Consider the following 17576-nt stretch of genomic DNA (forward strand, 5'->3'; position numbering starts at 1 on the left):
AGACATGATCCTTTCCTTCATGGTGCTAAAATGAACTGCTTAATATGATAGGGATAACAAAAGGTTCTGTGGGAGGCTACAGTATGACATTCTGTCCTGCTGTGTGGAGTTGGGGTCAGACTCCTGGAATAAGTAACATTGAAATGAACTGAAACTATTTGGATGGAAAAACTGGTACAGTGGAAATTAGGAAACAGGAAAGAATATATCAGAATTAATGACTTGAAGCAAATTTAGGTATAGTCTCCTCCCTCTGTCACTATGTAAGATTGTCACAGATCTTTTACCTTAAGTAATTTAATTATCCTGTAATATGTATTGTGAAAAAAATATCTTAACCTTCTGGAGGAAACAGGATTTATTTTTCATGATTTAATTCTAAATATTTAAAAATTTCAGTGTATAGCATTTTAAAATTTAAATTTTCATGAAATCAGAGCTAGATTCTGTAAGTTGTTCAAGCTGGATTTTGTCTCCGCTTTCCCTTTTATATATTTTATAAGCCAAGTTTCCAACCTTCCTCCATAAAAAATTGTATTTTCATTCCTTTTGACAGTCTGAGGTTAATTTCAGAACCTTGTAAAAATTATTTGTTGTGCGGTTGGGATGAATACAAATGTTTGTTTTTGTTTGCTCTTAGGTAGTAAAATATTTTTATTAAGAAGAAACTTTAAGCATGTACAAAAGGAGTAATAGTCACACCCATGCAATCAATACCAGCTTTAAAAATTTGCAACTCATAGCCAATTTTATTTTATTATACACTCACCTATTCCTTTACTTTCTAAATTATTTGGGAGCCGATCTCAGAAGTCACATCATTCTTTATGCATGTTCATGCATCTCTTAATGAAAAGAACTCTTTTCTTTTTAATATGTATTATTGAGACATTTTTAACTTGGAATGTTTTCATATGAAAATAAATTATTTGAAAGTTATCTGTTGCTGAAAATGAATAGTTAATTTTTACTCTTTTATACAGTGCTTTATTCACTTATATACAGTGTTCATTTCTTCTAATAAATAGTAGGCATGGTTCCAAAATCATAAAATTGATGGTATGAGAATGTGGTTCATAGTCTTTATGTTCCTTGTGGTGATTATTTATGATTAACTAGGGCTTAGAAATGATAAAACTTTTCTCTACAGCTGATGATGTCCTTTTTCCATATTCAGCGGGCTTTACTACTTTGCACAGAAGTGTGTATCATTTAACATGATGAGCTACCAGCCCTTGAGGAATGCACATCTTTAGGCCTCCTTGACGTTTGACTTTCTTGGTTCATGCCCGTATTGAAGTGTTCTTTTACTGGCACATTGTCTTTTGATTTCCACCACATGTGACTGTATCTCATCCCTACTCTGTTCTTAACCCTCTTTTATTCTCTCTGCAGACTCTCAGTTCTGCTGTCATGCTGTGCCGTGCCTACGTGCTTAGTTGTGTCCGACTCTTTGTGACCCTTTGGACTGTAGCCCGCCAGGCTCTTCTGTCAGTGGGGTTTTCCAGGCAGGAATATTGGAGCAGGTTGCCATTTCCTTCTCCAGGGGATCTTCCTGACCGAGGGATTGAACCCCCATCTCCTGTGTCTCCTGCACTGCAGGTGAATTTTGTACCTGCTGAGCCATCAAGGAGGCCCGTCCGTGGCTGTCAGGTTAACGTGACATTATTACTTACATTATGTATGTGTTCAGTTCAGTTGCTCAGTCGTGTCCGACTCTTTGCGACCCCATGAATCGCAGCACGACAGGCCTCCCTGTCCATCACCATCTCCCGGAGTTCACCCAAACTCACGTCCATTGAGTCGGTGATGCCATCCAGCCATCTTATCCTCTGTCATCCCTTTCTCCTCCTGCCCCCAATCCCTCCCAGCATCAGAGTCTTTTCCAATGAGTCAACTCTTTGCATGAGGTGGCCACAGTACTGGAGTTTCAGCTTTAGCATTATTCCTTCCAAAGAAATCCCAGGGCTGATTTCCTTTAGAATGGACTGGTTGGATCTCCTTGCAGTCCAAGGGACTCTCAAGAGTCTTCTGCAACACCACAGTTCAAAAGCATCAATTTTTTTGGCTCTCAGCTTTCTTCACAGTCCAACTCTCACATCCATACATGACCACTGGAAAAACCATAGCCTTGACTAGACGGACCTTTGTTGGCAAAGTAATGTCTCTGCTTTTCAATATGCTATCTCGGTTGGTCATAACTTTCCTTCCAAGGAGTAAGTGTCTTTTAATTTCATGGCTGCAGTCACCATCTGCAGTGATTTGGAGCCCCAAAAATAATGTCTGACAGTGTTTCCACTGTTTCCCATCTATTTCCCAGGAAGTGCTGGGACCAGATGCCATGATCTTCGTTTTCTGAATGTTGAGCTTTAAGCCAACCTTTTCACTCTTCTCTTGAGAAACATATATGCAGGTCAGGAAGCAACAGTTAGAACTGGACATGGAACAACAGACTGGTTCCAAATAGGAAAAGGAGTACATCAAGGCTGTATATTGGCACCCTGCTTATTTAACTTATATGCAGAGTATATCATGAGAAACACTGGGCTTGAAGAAGCACAAGCTGGAATCAAAATTGCCGGGAGAAATATCAATAACCTCAGATATGCAGATGACACCACCCTTATGGCAGAAAGTGAAGAGGAACTAAAAAGCCTCTTGATGAAAGTGAAAGAGGAGAGTGAAACATTTGGCTTAAAGCTCAACATTCAGAAAACGTATGTATTAGTGAATCACAAATATTTGCTACTAGTGAATGAAAACACCTATCTTTAATATTTTAGTTAATTATTTAAAATGTTCCCATGGATATATATCTTCCTCCTCTTTCAGTCTTCTGTGCACCTATTATCTTGTTCTGTTGGCTCTTCAAAATGTATGTTTTTTTGTATTTTCATTATTACCTATTCTATGCTGAACTACTTTTAGGTCATCTGAGTGCTCCTCTCTGTGATTCCATAAACCTTGTGTGTTCTCCATAGGCAGAGCAGTGTATGTTGCTCCTTTATTAGAGCTCAGGCTCTTTGGGGCTGAGATTGGATTTTATTTATGCTAGGACCATAGTACATGAGACACAGAAATATTCATTGTTAATTGAAATCTAATCTGTTTACCTACTGTATTCTAGCAATATCTACCTAAGGTCTAGTCTTAATACATCCTATGTAAAGTACTCCTTGAGAATCCAGTAAAAGTGGTACAGTCTCTATCAACGTGCCCTGTAAATATCTGTCATAGAACTTATTGAAATCTAAAATTATTGTTTATTTTCTTTTTTATTACTTTTCTCCCCCTTTGAATGTATTTCCTGTGATAGTAGGGACCATGACAGTTCCATACATTTTATGTATGTATTTTGACATAACATTGCACATGGTAGGACCTTAATAAATACTTAGCGAATACAAATGAATGTGCTTCCTCCTTGGTTGAGAGCAGTGTACTTATCCATAATACAAGTAATTTCACAACAATTATAAACCTTCGACTTGAATCTCTGTTTTATTGTTATTGGACTGATTGTCTTTTTCTTTTTTTTTTTTTTTTTTTGCCCCTCTGTGCTGTGAAGGATTGGGAAGCCTGGCATGCTGCAGTCCATGGAGTCAGAAACAGTTGGACAAGTCTTGAACAACAACTGTGTTGCTTGTAGGATCTTAGCTCCTTGACTAGGGATTGAACCCAGTAGTGAGAGCACCGGATCCTAACCACTAGGTTGCCAGGGGATTCCCAGACTAAACAGTACTTTCACTGGTGAAATGTCTGCTGCTGCTGCTGCTAAGTCGCTTCAGTTGTGTCCGACTCTGTGCGACCCCAGAGATGGCAGCCTACCAAGCTCTTCTGTCCCTGGGATTCTCCAGGCAAGAACATCGGAGTGGGTTGCCATTTCCTTCTCCAGCGCATGAGAGTGAAAAGTGAAGTTGCTCAATCGTGTCCGACTTCGTGATCCCATGGACTGCAGCCCACCAGGCTCCTGCATCCATGGGATTTTCCAAGCAAGAATACTGGAGTGGGGTGCCATTGAAATGTCTATTCAAACTCTTTTGCCAGATCTGAGATAGGTTCTGGGAATACAAAGATAAGTAAGAACTTTGTTCCTTACTTTTATGAGATTTTGGAATAAAGAGAAAGAAATGCTTAAATCCTCTTGAGGTCAAGGAAAGCTCCCTAGAGGACTTCTGATATCTCTAAGGTTTTTTAAGCTCAAAAATTGTATAATTCATAGGAGTCATTTTCCCTGGCAGTAGCAAAAAATTTCAGTAATCACTAAGAAAAGACTTATTGCTACCAGCAGGAAATTGTTGGCTGTTCCTATGGCTGCCCTCATTCTGATTGACTTGAATATTTATTTCGACCTAGAAGTAGTGACTTTGGAATTTAAATGTAGTTCCTTACTAGATAGAGATGATTTTTAGGTTATCCATTATTTTGCTAGCTGAGATAACTAAAAGGAGAATTCAGCATTGTTGTATGTAGCTTTACTGAACCCAGTGCAAGCTTTCCTTATTTGTGGTTGGTTTGATTTTTGTTTGGTTAACAAAGGAATTAGGAAATTACTTGCCCTTGCCACTATTAATACACCATTTTTTTGACTTATTTATACGACTAATTTATTTATTTTTGTTTTCTCTTTCATTCCTGTTAGAAGGTAAGCTCTGTGAAAACAGAATTTTTGTCTGTGGTGTTCATTGCTCTATAAATATTTGTGGAATGGGTACTTATGAAATCCATTGGTAGCCTTAATGGAGTAGTTTAAATAAAATAGTGGGGATGGAAACTGGTTTATATGGTTGAGGATAGCATGAACTGATAGTGATCTAAAAATCAAACAGGAATAGATTTTTTTTCTCCTTTTAAAACAGTTGATAAAGAATATTTATGAAAATTCCCTTCTTAGCCACTTTCTTTTTACTACTGATAGATTATAAAATCTATAAAATTAACATGTTCTATTAGATTTTTTTTGTAATTTATATATAAACTTTCTAATCACTTAATTCATTTATTACCATAAGTCATATGCCCTCAACTTGTTAAGACTTTTTAGATTTTTGAAAAAAATGAAAATTTTAGGTATTTTCTTCTTTAACCTAAACATAGATGTGAAGTGATGTATCGGTAAATAGTTTTAGAACTTAGATTAATTTTATTTTTTAAAGTTAACTAAGCAAATGTGTACCAAAAGTAAATATGTATATAAATGACTTTACATTATTCAGAATTGTAAAATTAGACATCTGTCTAATGAATGTGGTTCTGCATGTTGCTAAATAATTAATAGTAATTAAAAGGTTAAATATAAGCTGAAGAAAGCTTTGAATTTTGAAATGTTTGTAACAGCTAGTAATCTGACTGATGCAGACGTTTTTGTCAAAGTTGAAAAAGTTAGAGCTAATTAATTTCTTGGGAGACATATGATGGAATTGTAGGTGTGATAACATATTTGGGTAACATATGGTAGTTATGGGGCACCTTTCTAATGATTGAGCAGCCAGTTAAATATAGACTTTTTGGGTTGTTTTTCTTTTATTATCATTCTTTGTTAATGTGTATTTTTAAAGTAAGTTTGCTTTCTGGAAGTCAGTACTCAGGATTTAATGATTTATATTTAAAATATTATCATGAATACTTTTTTCTAAATTGACATATATTTAGTAAAAATTTTCCTTAAAAGTACAGCCATTTTTTTCCCCTCAGCATATGTATGTATTATATTTAACATGATTAAAGTAATCCAGAGTTTAGGGGATTATACTCTCAGTACACATTGTTTAACTCAGATTACCCTTGAATGAAGATTTCCCCCAAATATTTTATGGTTACTTTTGATATATTAATATAAACAGCACATATCTGGAGGAGGGCATGGTAACCCATTCCAGTATTCTTGCCTAGGGAATCTCCATAGACAGAGGAGCCCGGTGGACTACAGTCCATGGGGTCGCAAAGAGTTGGAGACGACTGAATGACTAAGCACAGCACAGCACATATAGATATGTGTTTTTTTACTTTAGCTGTGTTTTTCTCTCATAAGGATTCAGTGTTTGCATTTTGACTAATTTCCTTCCTTCCAGTCTTACTCTCTGAATACTGCTTGATTATGATAGCAGATTAAAAAAAGAACTAACCATTCTGTTACTAAAATAGTGTCTTACACCTTGGTAGAGGAAATTTTGAGTTAAGAATTTTGCAAATAGAGACAAGTAATGACTTAGAGATTTTTGTTTTCCCTCTTTTAAAAGTTGGATTTTTCCCAACATTTGTATGATTATAATCTAATGTCTAAATCTAAAATTTTCTATCATTCAGAAATCTGCAGAGTAAAACAAATTCAGGATGGAAATGCTTCTGTTGTGCTGCAGAGCCAGCCGCTGGAGAGTGTTCAAATTAATTTCTCTTGGTCTCAGTATTCTGCTGATTTGTTAGGTTAATGGAATGAAATATAAATGTGAAGGCTGTGCACTCTTTTTAAACTTTTTATTTTTTACTGGAGTATAGTCGATTAACAATGTTACGATAGTTTCAGAAGAATAGAGAAGGTACTCAGCCATATTCCCCCAAACTCCCTTCCCATCAGATGGTGATATAACATTGAACAAAGTTCCATGTGCTATACAATAAGTCCTTGTGGTTATCCATTTTAAATATAGCAGTCACACACAATTTTAAGAGACAACTAATAACTGGGTTCCTAAAACACTATGGTACTTCGGAGACAAAACTGTATGCATTAAAATCTATTTCCCAAGCGAGTTCCTTGGCAGTTGTCAACTAAGAAAAGATGCACGATGTGAGAGTTGCAAAAGTTTTATTTGGGGCAAAATGAGGCTGCAAGAGTTGACTCATTGCAAAAGACTCTGATGCTGGGAGGGATTGGGGGCAGGAGGAGAAGGGGACGACAGAGGATGAGATGGCTGGATGGCATCACCGACTCAATGGACGTGAGTCTGAGTAAACTCCGGGAGTTGGTGATGGACAGGGAGGCCTGGCGTGCTGTGATTCATGGGGTCGCAAAGAGTCAGACACCACTGAGCGACTGAACTGAACTGAACTGAGGCTGCAGCCTGGGAGATAGCACCTCAGATAGCTCTGAGACGCTGCTCCAAGGCTCTGCTTTTTTATGTCATCTGATACTAAATGAAAAGTGGTATTTGCATCTAAAATGAAACAAATTGAGAGGGAATATGATTTTAAACCTTAAAGGAAAGTGAATTGAAAGTCGCTTAGTCCTGTCTGACTCTTTGTGACCACCATGGACTATACAGTCCGTGGAATTCTCTAGGCCAGAATATTGGAGTGAGTGTCCTTCCCCTTCTGCAGGGGGTCTTTCCAACCCAGGGATCAAACCCAGGTCTCCTGCATTGCAGGCGGTTCTTTACCAGCTGAGCCACAAGGGAAGCCCAAGAATACTGGAGTGGGTAGCCTATTCCTTCTCCAGCAGATCTTCCTTACCCAGGAATCGATCTGGGGTCTCCTCATTGCAGGCGGATTCTCTACCAACTGAGCTATGGTGATGTGTAAATTCTAGAATTATAAAGGAGGTAAATATAATATTCCTTAGGATTCTCATCTAGAAATTATTCAGAATATTACTTTATATATATATATATATTTGTGCATGCCAAGTCAGTTTAATATCATACAACTTATAGCTCAGTAAAGCTGAAAAAGTCTTTGAAATATGTTGAAAATTGTATGATACGCAGTTGGCAGTTTGTCATTTCATGTATATAGGAAACTTTCCCTTTAATTCTTCTTTTAATAATCTTACTTTAAAATTTGCATAGAGTTAGAGGATCTAGCATTTCTAGAAGCCTCCCAACTTGATTTACTGAACATTTTTTATATTACCACAGTTGTTTTTATTTAAACTTGAATATTCTACAAAGAATTTTGGTATGGACATCTGTTCTATGAATTCTTCCTTATTCTGCTGCTGCTGCTGCTAAGTCGCTTCAGTTGTGTCCAACTCTGTGCTGAATCTATTGCAGTTTTCCTTGTCAGTTGACTTGCTTTTTAGCCCATGGTGACAAAGACAGATACTCATGAGGGGACTGCTGGAGAATTTTGCTCCAGCTGGGCTCTGAACTTAAGCCTTAAGTTAATAAGGTGAACTTTCAAGTGACTTACAATAAACTTCTTACTTTCTCATTAATTTAATTAAATTTTTGTAAAATTTGAATTATTATTTAGTTACCTGTGAATACTGAGTCTTAAAGATAGCAGGATTTTCTGTGTATAGCTTACCAGTTTGAAAAATGAATTTAGAGGTTTATTTTGGGCCTGTGAACTTTAAATAATTTAATTGGCAGGATTGTTAATGGTGATTAGAATCTCCAGAAACAAAATCCTAGTGAATAAACGCTTCACTTTTGAGAACTAGCAGTAAAATGATGATATAGAAATTAACTGTTTGTTTTGTTAATTATCAACATAATAAAATAAACATTAAGTTGGATAATTTAAAAAATACATAGTTATCCATATAATTCTAGTAAACAATAGGCAGTATTAAATGACAGATGGAAAGATGATAGTTTTTCATTCAGTAGGAAAATTTGATATTTAATTCATTTCATAATTGAATAATTTTTTTGCTTTCATAAGTTGTTAAAATATTTTCTATTCAGATAAGTCTGTCTCTATGTCATAAAGAAAGTAAATGACAGATATCTGTAAGCCAACATTGAATTTCACTGTAAATCTTGGCTCCAAACCTGAAAGCTATGGTTCATTCTAGAAATATTTCTGGAACAGTAAGTGAATGATTTTGGAAGATGAGATTTACATTTTAAATACAGTGTTAACAGTCTTTACCTTGCCATGCATAATTTTTGTTGCCAGATGTGCTGAGGTCAGCGTTTTAGCCATTCCTGTCTTACTTATTTTCTGAAATTACTAAGTAACTGTTGAGAAGACTTAACAATCAAAAAGACATTTTTGGAGGAAAATACATTAAGAACCTTATTAATAGTGTGGAAAATAGTCCATTTTGTGGAGCATAATATGCTCTGTTAACATGGAAATATTTTTTTGGATGCTTTGATAGCCATCTGTAGAGGTGAATCTTTGATTATACATAAGTCAGATAAAAAAGATAATTTTGACATTGTCTTTCCATCCTGAAATACCTTGCTTCTGTGAAATAGTGTGTTAGCTTGATCACATCATTACAAAGGAGTTTCATAGTCAGCAATTAAAAGTATGCATAGTAAATTCATTGTTTATGGTTTTTAGTATTTTCTGTTGACATGAAAAAATTTTAAGAACAGATGATCATCAATCTAGCCTGAGAATAAATGATTTTCTTTTGCCTCTGGAATGAAAGACTAATTTTAATAAACATATTTAAAATCTATCCATTTCACAATATGTGCCAGAACATTTTAGAAACTCAGAATTACTATGAAGCTACTACACTTAACTCTTTTGAAAGTTGGGAGAAACTGTAGATGCTTTATTCACTTCCAGTTATCAGGTGTACTGACAAACATCTATTATTTTGACTTTAAGAAATTATCTTAACATCATAATTTCTTATGAGACGTTGAATTGGACCAATTCAGGCAGCAGGAAAGATTCTGAGATAAAGGAACTAAAATTTTGTGCGCTTTGTCTTCAATAATAAAATACCATGTTTCTTAAATGAATATATATTACTCCATTCCTTAAGATGCATTCATATTATTTGCCTTGAAAAAACTGTCTCTAGATTAGATGGTATCTCTGTGGCTACCGTTAAATCCTTCCTATGTGTCAGGCATGGTGAGGTGTACCTTGCATGCAGTAAGCCATTTTATGTGTTTAAATGTTAAGGATCAAGTGGAGCAAGATCATTAGACCTCTGACTAAAGTCACGGGGTGATCTGTGTTATTTAGGCCTATGTAGGTAACTGGGACTGTTCCTTCATAGGTACATATTGATAGTGCAGCTGACTGACACATGATCCCCAGGGTTTTAGGAAATCTTTCCAAACTTTCGTTCCTTGCTTGACTGAATTTTCAGTAGCCAGGGAAGATTTTTTTGTCAATTCTGAGTTTTGATGTTTGGGATTCAGTAAGTACTTAGAGTAAGTAAAGGGGAAGTGCTTACCAAAGTGGGAGCTGAGGCTTGCCTCAGTCAGCTGTTCTCCATCTGTTCATTTTTTAAATTCAGTCAAATATTTATTGAGTACCTGTATGTTCATGGAGCTCATATACAAGTGAGGGAAATAACCAATAAAGAAGATAAATACATAAAACGTGATATGTTAGACAATAGAGAAAAATCAAGTTTAACCATGAGCCTTCATATCTGAGGATGCATATTGCTAGGTTAGAAGCTATTGCCTCTATTAATCAGGTGTTTTCTCAACTAACAGGATGGGCCTCCTTAAGTGTAAAACCATATCATGTAGCTACAGTGCAGTTTGGGAGTATCAGGGTAAATTATTTAGAAGTATCATGATATAAACGTGAGGTGCCTTCATTAATGTAGGAGATGCATTCTAACCACACTATTTATTGTCTAAAGAAATAATATTTAATCCATAGAGGTTTGTTCCTTAATATCTTAGAAGTCTAGCTACCTTGCTGATAGGTGTGATTATAAAATAGCAACTGATTCTCTTAAGATACACATAAAATTGAGCATCTTTATATAGAGACTTATGGTTATTGGTTAACGTTTACTTCATTTCCCTCTCATCTCTTAACATACTTTTCCTCATTTAAAAATATATTGTGTTTGAAGTGAAGTGAAGTGAAAGTCACCCAGTTGTGTCCAACTCTTTGTGACCCCATGGACTATACAGTCCATGGCATTCTCCAGGCCAGAATACTTGAGTGGGCAGCCTCTCCAGGGGATTTTCCCAACCCAGGGATCAAATCCAGGTCTCCTGCATTACAGGCAGATTCTTTACCAGCTGAGCCACAAGGGAAGCCCAAGAATACTAGAGTGGGTAGCCTATACTTTCTCCAGCATATTTTCTGGACTCAGGAACTGAACCAGGGTCTCCTGCATTGCAGGCAGATTCTTTACCAACTGAGCTATCAGGGAAGCCCATGTTGTGTTTAAAAATGTAATATTTCAATCAGAGCAGTGCTTAAAACATGAATTTACAGAAAGATGGAAGATTATGAATTGATTTTGTATCTGCCAGTTGTTTCAGAGGCCTTAGCAGTTCAAGGAGCACCTTAATTTAACTGTGTTCCCATCTCGAAGGCTTATTGTTCTCTATGTCAAGAAAACTGTTCCCCTATATATCTCCATCTAGCTTCCTCATATCTTTTCAATTTTCCTTAAAAATCACCTTCGCAATGGCAGCCATCCTGATTTACCTTATCTAAAACTTTAGCTCCCCTATCCTCTCCAAACTCTTTATATTCCTTCCTTGACTGTTTTGTGTTTTTCTTCTTAGCACTTATCAGTACTTAACATTTTATGTATTCTTTTCTCCTCCATTAAAATATAGAGCTCATGAGCAGTGATTTTTGTTCATTTTTCTTTCCTATTATATTCCCAGTGCCTGTCATAGAATGGAGTACTCAGTATTTATTGAGTTTTAGCAAATGAATACAATTTATCACTAGAACTATTAAGAGCTTTAGTTGTCCAATAAATCTGTATCAAAATGCAAATAGGGAATACAAATATAAAAACCTTCACATTTAATTTATTTTTTAATTTACATTTTGAAGTAATTTTAAACAGAAAAGTTGTAAGAATATTTCAGAGAATTAGAATAATTCAGAAGAATATTTCTTTCCTGATCCATTTGAGTATAGGATACCTTATTATCTCTGCATACTTTGATGAATTTTTCTTAGAATCAAGGACATTCTCATACATAAAAGAGTTGAACTATTAAGAAATTAATATTGATACATCAGTCACTACCATCTAATCCTCACATTGTCTCCATTGTTCTTTGAGCACATGCTTACTATCTGCACAAGATACTCTAAGATCATCTTGCTGTATCCCCACCATAGCTCTAGAATCATTATGCTCCAAGGAGTCATATTTGTGTGTATTTAGAGCTGAAAATGTTTTGTACTAGTTGTTTTTGTTCATTGTATTGGGTGCCACTGTTCTCAAGCCCTTTAAGTACATAGTTAGGAAGTATCTGTGTCTGTGTGTGTATATATATATGTATATGTATGTGTATATATACATTTATATGTATATTTGTGTGTGTGTGCGTGGTGTACTGTCATTTCAGTCATGTCTGACTGTTTGTGACCCCATGGACTATAGTGCCTCTCTCTGTGGAATTTCCCAGGCAAAAATATTGGAGTGGGTTGCCTGCCATTCCCTTTTCCAGGGGATCTTCCTGACCCAGGGATCAAACCCAGATCTCCTGCATTGCAGGCAGATCCTTTATGGTCTGAGCCACCAGGGAAGTTCTCTAGCTGTTGTCAAATATCCACCAGGGATGAGGAGCAAAATCGCCACTCCTGGTTGAGTGCTGCTGATCACGGAACTTAAAATCAAATATAGACACAGGTATTAAACAGCTAGTCATGTAAATATACTTATTTATGATAAATATATTCAGTTTATATATACAGTTATCCATTGTGATAAATGCTAATTACGATAAGTACAAAGAGCCAAGAAAAATGAAAACTCCATATTGAAAACTAGTGAAAGTTTTTATACATTATATATTAGGTACTCGATGTAAGTAAGTAAATTTTAGACATGGTCTTTAGATGTAGGATGACTCTACAATGTATTATACAAAATAGGATTTTAGGAGTATCAGAGTATACTGTTAGTAACCAGGATGAAACAATAAGTAGAAATGAGGCAAATCCTACATAAGGACTTCATAATCTACTTCCAAGCTTCTGTAATCTACTCAGGAAAGAGACCAATATATGAAACATGTAGAGAATAATTCAAGGAAATAGGAAATAAGCACTAACCTTTTTCAGATATTGGACTTTCCTGGTGGCTCAGATGGTTAAGAACCTGCTTGCAATGCAGGAGACCTGGGTTCAGTCCCTGGGTTGGGAACATCTGGAGAAGAGAATGGCTACCCACTCCAGTATTCTTGCCTGGAGAATTCCATGGACAGAGGAACCTGGTGGGCTATAGTCCACAGGGTTGCAGAGTTGGACATGACTGAGTGACTAACACCACCTTGTTTTATATTAGTATAAGAAGTGGTTTGTTGTTATTTCTCCATTTGACTTTATAGAAGGCTTCATGAAGAAAGATGGGATTCTAGGGGTAAAGTTCTTGCTGTCCTCTCTAATATGTCTCAACTGTTCCTGTTCAGCTCTGCTACATAATTTTCTAATCTGTTGAAGTTTGAATTTGATGTAGCAAAAAGAGACCTGCTGGGGAGTCTTGATGAGGAATGTAACATGATGAAATGGTTATCTGTTCTGGGAGAAACCATTCCTTTGTATACCAGCCTTCACAGGATCAAAATTGGGTTTTAAGAGAACAATATTATGTGAACTACCAAGTATATATACTGAAAGAAAAAATTTTTCTTAAGCCAATATGTAAGTCTCTTTACAAAAAGCAAATCTCCAAGGATTATTCTTATATCAGCTTATCTTCATATTCCCTGTTTTTTTAATTAAACATTGCTTATATTTTAATTTCATATACTACTTAAGGCCCTATAAGTTATTACTATAACTTTAAGCTAGTAGCCAAGATATTTACTGTGTTGGCCAAAAAGTTTCTTTGGTTTTTAAGTGAAAATAAAAGATACATTTTTTTCATTTTCACCAGGACCACCATTGAATAATGTATTGACCATTTTGTTTCACTGCCTTCTGGTATTTTTCAGGCAACTTCGTAATTCCATCCTCCCAAAACAGTTTATCTTTTTGAGCTAAGAATTATTCCAAGTGCCTTTTACAGTCTTCGAAGGAGTTGAAATTTTTTCAGTTAAGGGAATTTTGTAAAGACCAAGATAAGTGGAAATATGAAGGTTTAATGTCTGATGAATATGGCAGATGAATCAGAACTTCCCAGCCAAGCTGGAAGAGTTTTTGCTTGGCCACCAAAGAAACATGTGATCTTGCATTATCCTGTTGGAAGAGTATGCATTTTCTGTTGACTAATTCTGGACACTTTTTGTCCTGTGCTGCCTTCAACTGGTCTAACTGGGAGCAGTACTTGGAACTGATCGTTTGGTTTTCCAGAAGGAGCTCATAATAGAGGACTCCCTTCCAGTCCTACTATAAACACAGCATCATCTTCTTTGGCCGAACACTGACCTTTGTTGTGGTTGGCGGTGGTTCATTTCCCTTGTCCCGTGATCTCTTCCATTTTGTGTTATTATACAGTATCCACTTCTCATTGCCTGTCATAATTTGTGTTAAAAACGGAATGTTTTTGTTGCTGTAAGTAGAGAATCTCACGCAGAAATACGGTCAAGGTTTTTTTTTTCACTTACGTGGAACCCAAACATCCAAGCAATTAACACAACAAAGCTTGAGGAAGGTGATTTTCAATGCTTGATTTGAATATTTTGAGTATATTGATTACCTCCTATGTGGTATAATGTGGATTGTTTTCAATTAAAGTATCAATTTGATCACTGTCAACTTCAACTGGTCCATAGCCTGACTATGGAGCATTGTCCGACTAGGAATCTCCCACACAAAACTTCACAAACCAGTTTTGACACTTTGATCAGTGGCAGCACCTTCTCTATACACTGCACAAATCTTTTTTTTTTTTTTTTTTTGCTTTTCAGTTGCATTTTTACCTTTCTTGAGATAATAAAGCATAATATGCCAAAATGTTGCTTTATTCTTCTATCTTTAATATTAAAATGGCTCTCAAAAATTCACTAATTTTGATTTTTAAACAGATGTACAGTGAGATGACAGCTATCACAATACAATCTAACAAAATTGTGTTGACTGAAATTAAAGACACCTGAACTTTGACTGTGTGGATCACCATAAACTGGAAAATTCTGAAAGAGATGGGAATACAGACCACCTGACCTGCCTCTTGAGAAACCTATATGCAGGTCAGGAAGCAACAGTTAGAACTGGACATGGAACAACAGACTGGTTCCAGATAGGAAAAGGAGTACGTCAAGGCTGTATATTGTCACCCAGCTTATTTAACTTATATGCAGAGTATATCACGAGAAACGTTGGGCTGGAGGAAGCACAAGCTGGAATCAAGATTGCCGGGAGAAATATCAATAACCTCAGATATGCAGATGACACCACCCTTATGGCAGAAAGTGAAGAGGAGCTAAAAGCCTCTTGATGAAAGTGAAAGAGGAGAGTGAAAAAGTTGGCTTAAAGCTCAACATTCAGAAAACGAAGATCATGGCATCTGGTCCCATCACTTCATGGCAAATAGATGGGGAAACAGTGGAAACAGTGTCAAACGTTATTTTGGGGGGCTCCAAAATCACTGCAGATGGTGATTGCAGCCATGAAATTAAAAGATGCTTACTCCTTGGAAGGAAAGTTATGACCAACCTAGATAGCATATTGAAAAGCAGAGACTTTACTTTGCCAACAAAGGTCCGTCTAGTCAAGGCTATGGTTTTTCCAGTGGTCTTGTATGGATGTGAGAGTTGGACTGTGAAGAAAGCTGAGTGCCGAAGAATTGATGCTTTTGAACTGTGGTGTTGGAGAAGACTCTTGAGAGCCCTTCGGACTGCAAGGAGATCCAACCAGTCCATTCTGTAGAAGATCAGCCCTGGGTGTTCATTGGAAGGACTGATGCTAAAGCTGAAACTCCAATCCTTTGGCCACCTCATGCAAAGAGTTGACTCATTGGAAAAGACCCTGATGCTGGGAGGGATTGGGGGCAGGAGGAGAAGGGGACGACAGAGGATGAGATGGCTGGATGGCATCACTGACTCGATGGACGTGAGTCTGAGTGAGGTCTGGGAGTTGGTGATGGACAGGGAGGCCTGGCGTGCTGCGATTCATGGGTTGCAAATAGTCGGACACGACTGATCGACTGAACTAAACTGAACTGAATGCTACTAGAGCCATTTTGTGGGAAAAAACCCCAAATTTCTGGACAACTCAGTAAAAATTTAAAAGGTTTAGGCATAGCTTTTCACTTATTCCTTTGACTGTTTGTATGCTTCTTGCCTTGCTGACATCAGGTGCTGGTAAAGGGAAGATCATCAACTTTGAAATATGGAGCATTTGGGGAAGTTACAGCAGATCGAGATGGTACAACGTGATGGAAGAGGCAGGAATTTCTTGAAACTGATAGAAAAAATATCTGAATGTCGGAGAAAAAATGTGTATTGGAAAAGATTGCAGGAAAATATGCCAAAGGTACACTTAACCATTTCAGATATTTGCTTTCTGCCAATTTTGTGCCTGAGAAGAGGGATGGAAACTTTAACTTCCTTTTTCCCATCGTTGGTTCCAAGGATCTTTATTTAAGGCTGCTTTAGTTGGTACAGGGCTTCCCTGGTAATGTACTGGTAAAGAATCTGCAGTGTGGGAGACTTTAGTTCTATTCATGGGTTGGGAAGATCCCCTGGAGAAGGCATAGGCTACCCATGCCAGTAGTTTTGCCTGGAGAACCCCCATGGACAGAGGAGCCTGGTGGGCTACAGTCCATGGGGTCTCAAAGAGTCGGACAAGACTGAGCTACTAAGCACAGCACAGCACAGTATCTCAAGAGGGGCTGAAACACAAGAATAAAACTCTTGGGACTTCCCTGGTGACTCAGGTGGTAAAGAATCTGCCTGCAACGCGGAAGGCCCAGTTTCGATCCCTGGGTCTGATTAGGATTATTTAACAACGTTAAATATACCTTTGTGATGACACCCTTAAATTTAATAACAGCATTATTCTCTGGAACAAAGCAGTCAGGGTACCCAAAGGCTACCCCTGAAGTTAAAGTGTAAAAGACCAGTTAGAAACCTGCAAAGTGTTTTTATTATTTTAAAGTTTAAAATCTATTGAGTTTGAAAAAATAAAAGTTGAAAACACCAAATCTAATATTGTGTATAATTGGAATGAGGTTTTTTAGAAAATTACATTTGGCAAATAATTAATCCTTACTAAGGATTAATTATTTTATCTATTTTAGGGAAAAATTAACAAACCTATTATGTGAAATTCGTGTAATGAACATGGGCAGTACATAATTTCTGTAATATTTATAGCATCAACTACAAGAAAAGGCTGAATTAGTATTATCAATTGCAAAGAACATTCGTTTCAGAATCAAAGCTATTTGTAAAGCACAGCTCATGGTCACTATAATTAATTCAACATTACAGGGCTGTTTAAAATGCCATACCATATCACTTTACTAGATATACCTTTTAGGTGCTTATATGCTTCATTTTGGATAAATATCACCTTTTTTTGTACCTTCTGATATTGAGTAGATTTTTTTCTTAGTTGAAAATGTTCGTTCGTATGCTGACTTCTGGCTTTGTACCAAAAGTAAAGAAGCTCATAGTTATTAGATTAAAAAGAGGTCACCGGCAAGCAGTTACAAGACCCCAAAACAGTGTTAGCCCTTGCTCAGCAGCTGATTGTGATTAGTGAACCAGGCTTCTATAAGTAAGTTCTTTCCCTTTTTCCTGGAGCCAGTGGAGTTTTGGTTGGGTGGAATATCA

The 17576-nt window shown here is 36.7% G+C and overlaps 1 protein-coding gene across 4 annotated transcripts in view; it reads left to right on the top strand.

Annotated features, from left to right (window-relative positions):
• AKT3 (AKT serine/threonine kinase 3) overlaps window positions 1–17576 on the top strand; it is a 281577-nt gene that overhangs the window by 62989 nt on the left and 201012 nt on the right. For 2 of the 4 annotated variants that reach the window (XR_009595810.1, XM_060396454.1), the window contains exon 3: window positions 3569–16272. The exons of the other annotated variants lie outside the window; for them this stretch is intronic. Coding sequence is in view for 1 of the 2 variants with exons in the window: in XM_060396454.1 (XP_060252437.1) it covers window positions 16221–16272 (52 nt within the window). In the remaining variant the exon portion in view is untranslated. The remainder of the gene's footprint in view (window positions 1–3568; window positions 16273–17576) is intronic. 4 annotated transcript variants of the gene reach the window in all.

This window comes from Ovis aries, chromosome 12 (genome assembly GCF_016772045.2).
Source record: "Ovis aries strain OAR_USU_Benz2616 breed Rambouillet chromosome 12, ARS-UI_Ramb_v3.0, whole genome shotgun sequence".
NCBI lineage: Eukaryota > Metazoa > Chordata > Mammalia > Artiodactyla > Bovidae > Ovis > Ovis aries.